Here is a 12779-nt window from a genome sequence, read left to right as displayed (position 1 = left end):
TTCAGAATGATTGTGTAAATATTGCACTTTGCCAAAGGCATGCTGAAGGGTTTAAATAGCTAGATGTTAAAAAAGTTAAAGTGCTATGTGGAAGTGTGTATTATTGCATCAAGATGGGTTTTACCCGTCCATTATATTGGCTGCAGAGAACCAAGCACTGAACCTTGTGGAACTCCTTTTGTTTGATTTCAACAGAGCTGTGAATAGCTGTCATTCTCATTGTCGAGTTTCCACCACGGCAGCTGTGAAGTGTTCTAATTGCTGGAAAATGATTCATCAGCGGTGAGGGAGAGGATGAGGGCAACAGGGGAATTTATTTAGCAGCACCGAAGTCCCTGTCGCCTTTATGACAAATCCTCAGTCTTCCACAACAGACCCACAAGAAATGACCATTCACACAGTCGCTATGACAACGGCGGAACAATTTCAGCACTCTTGTCAAAGTTTTTACCGGCCAGTAAGCGTTTGTGCGAGTTCAGCTTGTAAAAACCTGTGTTTCTGAGGACGATTCACCCTAAAATTCACCCTTTTACTTCAGGAACAGAGCCTCACATGGGGGGAATATGGGAATGGACAGTTAGCTGGGAGGAGAGGGGGAGACAGGGGATCGGCCTGACCCCATTCCTGTCTTTGTCCCAGTGACAGGGCAGATTGCTGGACTCATAACCTCATGTCTCAATAGCGCAAACAGGAGAGACTCAATTAAAGCAAAGTACAAAATGAATTTTATGAGATGACTCAAACATCTGGTTGGGCCAGCACCACAACCAGCTTATCAGGCATCGGTCCCACACCCTGCTCTGCAGTACGGCCACAGATGTGGTTTTGTGTGTGCTTTTATGGACGACTGCCTCGTCATGTAAGCTGCAGAGCTCCCTGTTAATCACCAAGCAAAACACAAAAGCCACACCAGCATCTGACATCCCGCTGACAGCAGAACATCAGGTCCTCTGTTACAACCCTCCTAACCAGTAACAGAACCCAGAACACTGTGGTTAGACAAAGATTTTTGCTCTGAATGACGCGCCACTGTACTCGCCAAGCTAATACATCATTCAACTGGCATCAATCTTCAACTTAGTATACTTATTATAGATGCGCGCTGGAGTGAAAGACTCACCAGATACCGAGGAGTAATCTGTTATATCACCATCGTCCTCATCCTCGTCCAAAGACAGAACAAGCTGTTCCTCAAAAACCTTAGAAGAAAGAAAGCACAACTGCATTAAGGAAAGCATGTAAAAACTCGCTTTCTGCCTCAATGAAATCAAAAACAGTGGACTCGGTGTCCTCTGCATTTGCATACTCACGCTGTCCAACAGCGCCTGCTCGTCTGCCTGGAGCTCCCTCGCGATTCCTGCGTAAAACGACAAAACTCAAACAGCCGTTGATGCATGGCACAGCCTACACCTCTGTACAAAAGAAGCCAGGACTTCTGGATATGACTCTTTGCTCCAGCAATGGAAACCTGGCCGAGGCTCCGGAGGAAGAGCGCGCCCTCCCTGCCCACCGCCGGGCTGTTATTTCAAGATTAATGGACAGCCGCCTAAGTCGGGACAAGGTTAAGGTCGATAGGGCAGAACACTTCCTGCTTTCGCTTCAGGAGTCGATACCGCCATGTGCCATCTCCGTGGTTACCGAAAGCGTGGCATACCAGGCTGCGCGCAAATTAAATCGGCCCCCCGGCCCGCCTTTCTCTGAGCTCTGAGCAGCGCATGAAACTCATGTGCTGTTTTTTTGGCCTCTCCTCGTCCCCTTGAGGTCATTAGAGACGGAGGTCTGGCCGTGCAAATGTTTGTACAAGTGCTGTTTTCTTTTTCCACCTCTCTAGAGTAAAGTGTGCGTCACATGTCGCTGCACAGAGACGAGCAACACTCCAGCCGAGCGTGTGTGCAGGCGAGACAAAGGCTGCGACTGATAATTACTGTCCCGACTGAGCAATCCGTCCATCAGCGTCTTCAGCCCACAGTCTACTTACAATGACATGAAACAAAAAGGAAAATCTGCAATGCAAAGCTGCTCCTCAGCAGCCGCGCGTGCATGTGTGCCAGTGCACGGATGTTTCACAACCAGTATACATCTGTGTGACAGCGGGTGTCTTAACGTGACCGCCTATAATACATGCGGTCGATACTTGCAGGTAAATCACAAATCAGTGGTTTCCATGCAGGCTGACCACAAAAGCTCTGCTGTCGGACACATTTTAATAAGCAAAATTGTTTTTTCAGAGGAGTTATGTAAGAAGTCCTCCTACCTTTGTTTATCTGGAAGATATCATCATTGCTTTTCCCGTCTGGGAGCGCTTTGAGCACACATATCTGGAACAATAAGATGGTTAATAACCAGCAAACAACTAAAAGATTATAAAAATGTTAACACAGTGTTATGACTGCACATCCTTAATTACTATTTAAACAGTATTCTGATCAATATTACATATTACATTACAATCTTTCATTTCTGTCTCTGTTCGCTGTCACCTGTTTGAGGACATCCTGGTCTCCCAGTCTGTCTCGTAGGACCATGATGGCCTCCTGCGGGCAGCTGCCGAGCGGTTCCCTCACGGTCAGGGTCAGGGAGTCAGCCTTGGGACAAAACGTCAGCACACTGGAGCTATCGGACCAGACGTGCCAAACACCAGGAAGAGGTCCGACTGCGGAGTCTGGAGGACTGGAGGTAAGAGCGGCAGGACAGAGCAGAACTGAGTTTATGAGAAGTGAAGCATGCAGCTCATTATTATTTTCTCTGACTCATCATGGACTGTCGGTGTTACATCACTGGAATGTATTGTCTCAACTGAGAGGTTCCCAGGCTCAGTTTGTGGAATTTTGAATTTTTTCTTGAGGAACAATATTTCAACAATATAATCATTTTTTCCTCCTTAAATCTTTCAGTCGCTAATAGTGTATTAATCACCTCAAATCTAATTTCTACCAGGTTTTTAAAAAAAAAAATCAGTTCACTGCACAAGTAAAAAGGCCAAAATGTAAATTTTCTTCCTTAAATATGTCAAATCCTCGACAATAAGCCCATAAACCTCTCATATAAGGCAGCTTGGGTGGCAGAAACAGAACATTTTGCAATCAGGAACCTGAACAGAACTTTCTGTCCGTCCCCCTGAGGCAGCAGCGGGGACCCGCCTCCCTCCTCATCGGGTGAGCTCCGCCGTGTTCGACCTCCCGTCTGATGAACCAGGTAACGGGAAAGATAGGACCACCGTAAACACACCGCCAGGTGAAGCAGGGATTCTTTAGCCTGAAGATCAGCGGCTATGTAAAACACACAGGGGTAATAAAGCTGAGTGGGGGGGGTTGAATGTGCAGACAATATTATGTGTTAGCCTTAAAGCTGAGACAGCTCGTCTGTCACATACTGTACTGTACCATGTACGGAATGTGAGGAAGTCGCACACAGCAGTAACGGAGGAATGAAAGGCTCCTAGTTACGCTAGGACGGAAGCGAAAATAAAACTTTTAGCACCTTGAAAAACTGGATGTTTTGCAGAGCTGCTGCCAAAGCGCAGATCTGTTGCAGACCCAAATGATGCTCTCCAGATTTGGCACAAGTTCCACGTACGGTACTTGAGCTGTTTGGTGAAAACAGGGAGAAAGACTGCGAGTGCTGTTCGGAGCAGACGGTTGCCACGGCGTTATCGTCCAAACCTGGGAAACACGCGCCGAGGAATTCCTATCTTTTCCCCTTAACCCCAAAATTGTTGCTGAGCCATGAGAAGAAGCGAAGCGGGCCATCTCCTCCACAATGGGCCCATTAATTGCGACCTATTTTCGACCGTCTGGGAGGACTCGATGCTGCAAAACGCGCAACAAACAACAATTTCATTGTCAACTCACTAAAAAAGCTGCGCTGAGGGATCCCGTTTGCATGGACATTTGCATAAACACATACTGTATCTTTTAAGGGAACACACTAAGAGCAAATCAGGGCTGCACTTTTGCTGCAGGCTCTCGTGTGTGTCCGGTTTTATTTCCTTCTACTATCTGTTCTACATGAAAAAAAAACTGTCTGGAATTTTGCTCGAACACCATTATTTAATCCAAAATGAGATACTTTTCAGCATAAACTAATACCCTTGGTGCTTTACCCCTAATTCCTTACAATGAAAACAGCCTCAGCCACTTTAAATTAATGAAACACCATAAATCATAAAATCTGAGTCAAGACGCCAAAAGAAACTCTGACACAGCTGTGGTGTGAAGGAGCCGGAGCGATAGCCGGGCAGAGCAGGGTCGAGACAGCACAGAGGTCTGCAAGACAGGGCTAATCTGACTGAGGAGGAGTAATGGCAGTAATTGCTGCTTCACTGGAACATGCCCGGCTGGCTGATCCAGAACATCATGTGACAACAGAGCAGAACACTCAGATCTCCTGCATAGTTTCAAAAAAACTGCTGTGACATTACTATTGTTGAATTCTGTAGTTGGTTCACCTGAATTTCTATGAGGTGATGGTGCACAAAGTTAGTTTTGCCATCATTGTTATTTTCAGGTTGGGCCTTCATGAATAAAGCTGAAGGTATTTTGATTGGCATTTGATTTTGTTTTCAAGTACTTGATGGGAGAGGTGTCTAATCATACGGGGAATTAAAACAAACCTATTGGATTTTTATATTTCCTCTGTTTCATTTTGTTCCACCTTTTTTATTTTCTGTCATAAAAAGATTTCCTTCCTTTTCCTGCATTTTTTTTTTTAACGACCCCGTTGTGTTTTTGATTCTACGGTTTCTTGTTTTGAAAGGCACAGTACTGCTGTTTAACATGGGGTCCTTAGAATTCAATATTAACTTCTCAGAAAACATCAATAACAGGCTCAGCCTGGAACAGAATTACCTCTGGCAAATGAAACCTTGCACGACCGCAGTTCATGAGCTACGCTCTCACTTCCTGTTTCATTACCTTCCTCTCTTGGACGACTGTCGGTGTTTTTCCACTGCCGAGGGTAATCCAGGTTGGCCACAGCATACGTGATCTTCTCATCCAGATGCCTGAGCTCAGCTTCAGCACTTGAACCGAGCTGTGCATCCACCTCGCTGCAGCCGAATCTGCCAGTGCCGAGCGCCTCCCCGGCTGTCGACGTGGAAAATCTCTTCAGGGCTTCCCAGTAGCTCCGAGGGCCGAGCTGCTCCCTGGCTGCACTCAAACACTCGGCGACCTCCTGGGCAACATCCCTGCGGTATTCCAGAGATGTTTCCCCCTGGCACAGCTGGACCTGCTCCTGCGAGTAATAGTAGGATGTGACGGCAGCGACTTCACTGAGGGCATGGCCTGTAGGAGGGACAGAAATTCATGATGGAACACAGAGAAATGATGAGAAGAAAAGAGGATATTGAAGCTATCGGAAGTCAGCATACCAGGAACTGTAAAGCGGAGGCTCAGACCGTCCGTGTCTCTCTTTGCAGTCGTTACATGTGTAAGCGTGGAGCCTCGGACGACAACGTAAAACTCTGCAGCTTCAGGCGCGACGGTTTCCAAACTTACACTGGCCTCCACCTGCCCCTGAGGAAAAAACCATCCATTTATGCTTTTATTGCACTTAATCCATAAATGTAATACCTTCATGCACTTTTGTCTTTCTTTACAAGCTGGGCTCTAAAGAAGAGGTGGTTCAGAAGGTTGATCTTGAGGGACAGCATGTTTGGAGCTGCATGTTTGGAGCTGCATGTTTGGAGCTGCATGTTTGGAGCTGCATGTTTGGAGCTGCATGTTTGGAGCTGCATGTTTAGAGCTGCATGTTTGGAGCTGCATGTTTAGAGCTGCATGTTTGGAGCTGCATGTTTGTGCAATAACCTTAACTTTTGTTTTCCTTGAATCAGTTTTGAGGGGTTTTGGGGGCCTACAGAATCAAAGGAACAGGACTGAGCATTAATCTCACTGCCTCCCTAACATATGCCACAGATTAATGACCTTTCACCTCCATTACCCTGATAGAATTGACAAAATGAGTCATTTCCAGCATTCAAGGTACAACATGATGCTACTCTGGGTTCAGAAAAATAGATCCAGATTTAAAAAGCTGTTAAAGCAGTTACATGGCAAAAAAATGCTCTGTCAGAATGAGAGTTCCTGTGTTTTTCAGGAGGTCTTTTATTAAATCTTCAATGTTTGGACAGTCAAGAGGGTAAGATTTTGGTATTTGACAGCTTGGGATGACTGTGGGTTCGAGACGAAAAGCAGAAATTTCCACAATGACAAAAAGCAGCTGGCCGAGTGGGTCAAAGTCCCCCAAAATGGCTCTAACACAGCCACAAAATGTAAATGCGCAAGGTGATAAAGGACAATGTTATTTTCACATTTTCGGCTGTTAGTGTCACTTCAAATGTGAGAGTCCGCCTCACCTCTGGAGTCTATTATTTACGTTAGCGACATTTTGGCTGATACTCAGCGACTCTGTCAGGTCCTGAAGTTTGTCAGCTGGACAGCAGGATCACTTTAACCGTTCTTCTGTTATCACTGACACCGAATATCAATATCAAAGTGTCCCGCTATGATTTGTGCATCCTTTCTGGATCTCTGACAAGGCTCAGTGGAAACAGGATAACTCATAACACAGCACGGCCGTCCACATGTTTTTATGCTTTTTCTCACAGCAGAAAACTCGTCTCTTCTTTCTTCAAAGGAGGGCGAAACAATATTAGTTTACACGGGGGCAATTCAATCAAACAGACTTTCTATGATCCTAACTGTATCTGCCGTGCCTCAGGGAGGTGGACCCGGGGAGGCTGGCAGATGGTGAAGACATCGAACCGCGGTGATCTATGGTCTTTAGCGCGGAGCATTATCGTGACACAAGCTGCTCCAATAACAATGAAATATTCAACACCTTGTGGTTCCATCTCGTGCCTCACATGTGGGTAGTTTTCAGGTCAAACTCAATATGATAATGATGGAAAATATACGGGCATATCCATGTGGCTCCAATGGGAGGAGCTTTATGATCTAAAAGGTTTTAGTTTGGAAGTTTTAATGTGATAAAATAGTAACTGATAGTAAGCAATAACAAATCCAAGGGCGGGCCAGGAGATTATTTTGAAAAGCCTTCCTATGTTTTCCTCCACTCAGATGGGGGAAAACAACATCAGATCTGTTGCATGTGGTCTCCAGGAAACCGGCCGTCGTCAGCTTTAGAGCTCTTTGCTGTGATCTCTTGAGTGCAACACGTGGGTGACGTCAGGAGGGCAAAAACGCCGCCCGTGCAACAACAAAAACAGCTTCCAGTAACAGTCGGTTGCCTTGGTTGGAAGGGAGGCTGACGTCAGCGCAGATACGCCGCGCTTTATTGCAAACACAAACTGGGTAACAACTAATAAAGAAGACCTACAGTCATAATCACGTATAGTTTTATCACATTGAGCTGCACTTATTGTAACTTATTGTATTGTGTTTACCTTTTATTTATAAAATTTGTACAACAATTTGGTCACAAAACATGTAGAAAATCCCATAAAAAATGAAAACTGTAGTTCAGATATGCTAAAAGATGAAGTCCATGTGCCAGTATCTCAGTGAGGGCGTTAAAAATGTGCTGCAGGCCTTTTCTCAGGCTAGGCTGAGCCACATGCCTCTGATTTAATCAACCATACAAATAAAATACTTATAACCAGCCTAAACGTACTGTCAGTACCTGGACAGAGGCCATGAACCTCTCTTCAAATGCCAGCTGCCAGGACAAAACATTACATAATCCAACAAGAATGTCCTGATTTTGTACAGGTTTCCTGTAACTTGTTACTTGTAGGGGTAAAGCGATAAGAACTCCAGTTCATTTCTTTTTTGAAGACACAGACATTGGAGAAGGTGATGTAAAAACTGATTAGCCGGCAGGAGAAATTTCAACAATATTGAATATTATTGGCTGTTCCCCACAGGCCTGTCAATTTTACTCACACCTAAATACCAGTATGTATAACTGGTAATGCTCTGAAGCCCAGTCAAAGCTCCCCAAACACATTTTTCTCACAATTCAATGCCACCATTTATCCATTGAGTTGGACCCACAGTTCCTGCTGTGGAACAAACTGCACAACTGTGCGTGTGGAGGTGCACCAAAACAGTTTACTGAGGGTGTTAGCAAAAACACTCTTTATATGACGGCACTGTGTTGGGGCTTGCCCACACAAAGCCCAGCATTGAAATCTGGATCTCATTCAGGGGCGAGAGTCGCTCCCGCTCAGCTGTGACCTTGGAGGGTGGAGACTCCACTTCCTCTTAATGGAGAGTTGTGTGCTTTAGTGCTACAGTGCCCGTAATGATTCGCACGCTTTGGGTTTCAGACAACCCCCCCCCCCCAGCTCTCTCTGAAAACTGGTGACGCAGCAAAATGCGCATACGCGGGCACACATACACAATGCTTACCAGTAATCTGGCTATGCTTCAAAGAGTGGCCCACCCAGGCTTTGCGCACACACACACACACACACACACACACACACACACACACACACACACACGCACACACGCACACACACACACACTAGTGATGATGCAGAGAGAGCGCGTTCGCTATGGTAGCTCTCGCAACGTACAAAGTCATAGCGAGCTGGGCTGTGTGCCGACCGGATTCCCCAGAGACCCGAGCCCTCCTGGCTTGAGTTTCATGTGCAACACAAGGCTCACTACTCCAGGAGAGGAGTGCTGGGAGGACAGATGGCAGTGTTGGAAAGAGAATGAGGGTCTGCGAGCGTGGGACCTCTCCCTAGAGTTCAAGTATTCCACCAAATATCCCAGACGAAAAACACAGATGCACTTACATACAGAGGAACCTCTCTTCTGTCCAACTCCATTTTCTCTCCATCCACCTGGGGAGAAGTATTCATGTTAGCCACCTATAAAATGCTTGTAAAATAAATGCAAGGTGTCAAGGATCCACACCGCTCTCACAAGATATGGCCATACCCAGATTTACAGTGTATCCTTTCTTATTGACCTCCAGACTAAAACCTGAACTGTTTGTCTCAGTAAATCCATTATCACATGTTCTGTAATATCATGTTCGGGAGAGGTTTAGAAAGGAGAGCAATGCCACAGGCCTGGGTGTCTGTTTCTGGATTTAATCCTGTTAAATGAAGCGCCTCTGTTGTAAAGTGAAACTATAGAAGGTTCACGCATGATACGAACAACTGGAATGATCACTGACCCAGACTGGCAGGTTGCACCTTGCCGTCCGAATATTTTGGGAGGCTTTGAGTTTTGGGGCTTAATGTGAATTCAGTCCAGGGTTGGGCTGGATGAACTTTAAATCCTGTTTAGCTCCAGTCTGAACAAGATTCTTTTTTGTCAGCCACTGTCCTCCTTTAGCCTCTGGTTGTGAATAAGGAACCTGACCTGGCCTGTGGCCATGAACAGAGCGTGAGAAAAGGGATTACATGCAAGGAGAGAACGCACGCTGTCAGAAAACATCAGGGAAACGTCTTTTGACATCAGACAGTATGTGATGCAAATATTTTCAGTCACAAGCACGTTGATCCCGTTGTCTTCAGTGACTGAATAATCTAATTCCTCTCACATGATAAGCTGCAATTGGGAGTGTTGCATGATAAAGTGACTCTTCACAGCCTATATACACTTTAATGTGCATGTATTTGTACCTGGAAATACAGTTTTACAGTTTTTACACTATTATCGGTATGTTATAGATAAAAAGAGTTCTAAATATTTTAAGGCAACAAATCGCCGTTACGAGCCATTTTCACATTCTAACTCACTTGTCGAGGCTATTTTAAATTTTTAAATGGAAAATGAATCGGCTTCTCATTACCTGTTGTCTGCCTCAGCTCTCGTTTCGATGCCTCGCTGGAAAATCCGCGACTCTTTTTTTTTTTTTTTTAACAAAAAAGTTTCTCTCTTGCTCGTAAAATGATCCTAAACTCTTCCCGTACTATCATTCCATATCATTCTGTACGTCGGAGGCATCTCTCTCCGCCCGGTCCACAGCACAACTGGTTTGTTTGCAGGTGTCGCCTCAGTTGTTGCTGGTCTCTGCGGGCAGCTCCGATAGTTCCAGCCCCCCTCAAACGCACCACCACAGCCCGGCCTGCAGGGCTGCAGCCTCCCAGGTAGGCAGCAGCATTTAAACATGCAGGCTTCTGTTATCGCTGTTCTTTTCTATTTTTCATATCGCTTGGCTTCTATATACTATAGCTGGTGTTCTCTTGTCAGTTTAGACCTCTAAATATGTTTAATCACAGCCAAGATATGGAGTCACTGGGACTTTAGAGGTTATCATTAAATCGGTGCTCATTATACGGCTTTACAAAACGGAATTGTATAAAATGTGCTCCTACAAGGAACTGAAGTTGTGGTTTTAACTCTCACTAGTTAAAATAATCAGTTACCAATCCAGTTTACAGTAAGAAGGTACAACAGGTTTTATGTATTGTAGAAAAGTAATGATAAAAAATCGAATGGAGAACATCAATTTCCTTCAATTGTCCCAAGGGGAGAAGTAAAGTTTTTTTTTTTTTTTTTAAATTGAACAATTGAATTGAACTATACTATATGAAATTCACCGGCTATCTGCACATTAAGTAGGATTTTTGGTCTATGAAATACAATTTTGTTCAGGAGCAGCAGATCACCAATAACCTTATTTAGTGGCAAGCGTAAAGTATTATTTCAAGTAATTTTTTGGAAATTAAAAAAAAAACGGCTGTGCTGTATTTTTAAAGAGTGGCGACATCTGGTGGCCATAATGCAACAATACAGTTTGTGCGATTAATCCATTTTGAGTCACGCCGTGCGAGACAGGAAGGAGAAAATTGCAGATTTTTAAAAAATAAGAAGTTAAATTGGATATGGTAAACTTCTTCAAAGTGAAAATGATGCTTCCGGCAAACAAACAGACAAAAGTTAACCTCCTTAAGGACGACCTGAAACATGTGTCAGTAACAACAGTGTCAAATAAACGTGCTGACGTTTGTCCATCGTGACGTTGAGCCGCTGCTCACAATCACACAAGTGAGTTTTGAAGAAAAGTGAAATATTCTACAGGCAACTGACTAACTGAGCTGAAGGGGGAAAAAGAAAAAGTATAGTTTCAAAACTTTGATGCTAAAATGGCTTTTAATAGACCCAGTGTGTTGGAGCAGCTGCTGGCTAGATTCAGACAGTGGATTGTTCACATAGCAGGTAAGAAAAGCATATTTTTAAATGTCTTTACAACAATAATTTTTTTTAGGCTCTCTCTATAACAAAAAATGTAAACAAAATTGTGAATGAGAAGAGAGAAAAAGAAATTTTAGAACAATGTGATGGTCTCTATGTAGACTTCTTTGATATAATAAACTGTGGTAAAAGACACAATAGGTGAAATTATTAATGAGTTAGTTAGGGTATGACTTTTTTAAAATTTAAATGGCACTTTATTGGGATAGAGTCTGGATGAGATCATTTGACATGTTTTCCACTGACAATTTACTAAAGATTTTTAAGTTTTACAATTTTAAAAAACAAGGTGTTGTGAAGAGCATACTAGCATTTGCAGTGCTGAAACTATTCAAGTTAAAATAAATCAGGTACACTGCTCAGCACGTGATGAACCCTACAGTAAACTTGAACTCTCCCACCCTATTTGAAGCTAGAAATAAAGTTCCCCAGAAACCAGACGAACTTTGAGTCCTCCTCATTTAGACCCATTATCCTAATTGGATCTGACACACAAATACGTTTTAAACCCTAGCAACAGACTTGGAATTACAGACAGACCTAAGGGTGGAGGCTATTTCCTTTTTCCCAATAAAAATTTGTTGTAATAATTTTAGTTCATCATCAGGTGTTTCTTTTTGGCCACTGAACACCGAGTGCTCTGAGGAAGAGAGGTCCTCCAGTAATCCAGCTCCCCCTGGTAACCAGGAGAATGGTATGTATGCTCCTCAGCAGGTCGAGGTTGAGCCTCCCACAGGTAATGGTGAAAGTGAGGGGGAAGAACCTCCCAGACCCCCCACTCCTACAGCCCAGCAGCTTCCAGTGTACAATGGGGTGGAATGGCAACAAGGTCATGCTCTTTCATTTCCTGTTTACAACTATGCTCCCTACCATGAAACCTACGCTGTCCCACCCCTTAATCCATATGCGTATCCTCTGCCCTTTGGAGATCCTTATGCTGGTTTGTATTATGAGTTTCTTTATGCGAATCATTATGCATTCACTTCAGCTGGTTTTTACACACAGTTTGCACATCTCTTTCCCTATGCTTTACCCTTTGGTGTTCCCTATGCTGCGTCTGATCCTTTTGCTCATCCTTACTTTCGTGCTTTCCCCTCAGTTGATCCTTATGCTTTGCCACATGCTCCTCCTTACCCTGGTTTTCATGACAATCCTTATGATGTCCTTTATGGCCATTATGATTATTTAGAATATATGGATGATGATGGGGTGGAAAGCTCTTACTTTAATGCCACTGAGCTTGTGAGCTCTGTTGAAAACATTGGGCCACTCCCAGTGGAAACTTCTTCTGAGGAGTTCAGTTTTAGTTGCTTCTTTTCTTCTTTCCCCGAGGCCTCTGAAAATCCCTCAACTTCTGGCATCGGTTCTTCCACCAGAAGAGTCAGAGAAGAAAGCAGTGATGAGGAGGCTGCCAAGAGGCCGAGGTGGTCTCCTGAGAGTGATTCAGACTGACTTTACTGCTCATCACAGATGTGGTGAACTTCACCTCAATACATCTGTATTTTAAAGGTAAAAATCATCTTGTGATATATGATGATGCCATTATATTTAGATGTAAGAGTTTCATTATGTGTCATAGAATGTTTTAGTTAAATAAGTGGA

General features: G+C 44.1%; 2 protein-coding genes across 4 annotated transcripts in view; one reads left to right on the top strand and one right to left on the bottom strand.

Annotated features, from left to right (window-relative positions):
* Positions 1-9979, bottom strand: part of arhgef28a (Rho guanine nucleotide exchange factor (GEF) 28a) — a 25862-nt gene extending 15883 nt beyond the window's left edge. The window contains exons 1-9 of the mRNA XM_011604673.2: positions 9772-9979; positions 8765-8812; positions 5369-5513; positions 4914-5282; positions 3092-3269; positions 2481-2670; positions 2255-2318; positions 1311-1357; positions 1121-1199 (exon numbers count right to left, since the gene is read on the bottom strand). Of these exons, the coding sequence (XP_011602975.2) occupies positions 1121-1199; positions 1311-1357; positions 2255-2318; positions 2481-2670; positions 3092-3269; positions 4914-5282; positions 5369-5513; positions 8765-8797 (1105 nt within the window). The 5' untranslated portion in view covers positions 8798-8812; positions 9772-9979. The remainder of the gene's footprint in view (positions 1-1120; positions 1200-1310; positions 1358-2254; positions 2319-2480; positions 2671-3091; positions 3270-4913; positions 5283-5368; positions 5514-8764; positions 8813-9771) is intronic.
* On the top strand, positions 9843-12779 carry LOC115250160 (uncharacterized). Of its 3 annotated transcripts, XM_029837548.1 has the most exons (4): positions 9843-10069; positions 11083-11141; positions 11785-11871; positions 12510-12779. In XM_029837548.1, exons 1-4 carry the CDS (start codon positions 9870-9872, stop codon positions 12515-12517), a joined length of 354 nt encoding a protein of 117 aa, XP_029693408.1. In that variant the 5' UTR covers positions 9843-9869; the 3' UTR covers positions 12518-12779. The 3 variants fall into 3 exon arrangements, with proteins under 3 accessions (XP_029693408.1, XP_029693406.1, XP_029693407.1); XM_029837546.1 differs by having other exon boundaries at positions 11785-12779; XM_029837547.1 differs by lacking the exon at positions 9843-10069 and having other exon boundaries at positions 10105-11141; positions 11785-12779.

The sequence above is a fragment of the Takifugu rubripes genome, chromosome 6, assembly GCF_901000725.2.
Source record: "Takifugu rubripes chromosome 6, fTakRub1.2, whole genome shotgun sequence".
Taxonomy (NCBI): domain Eukaryota; kingdom Metazoa; phylum Chordata; class Actinopteri; order Tetraodontiformes; family Tetraodontidae; genus Takifugu; species Takifugu rubripes.
This window is presented reverse-complemented; position numbering and strand designations above follow the sequence as displayed.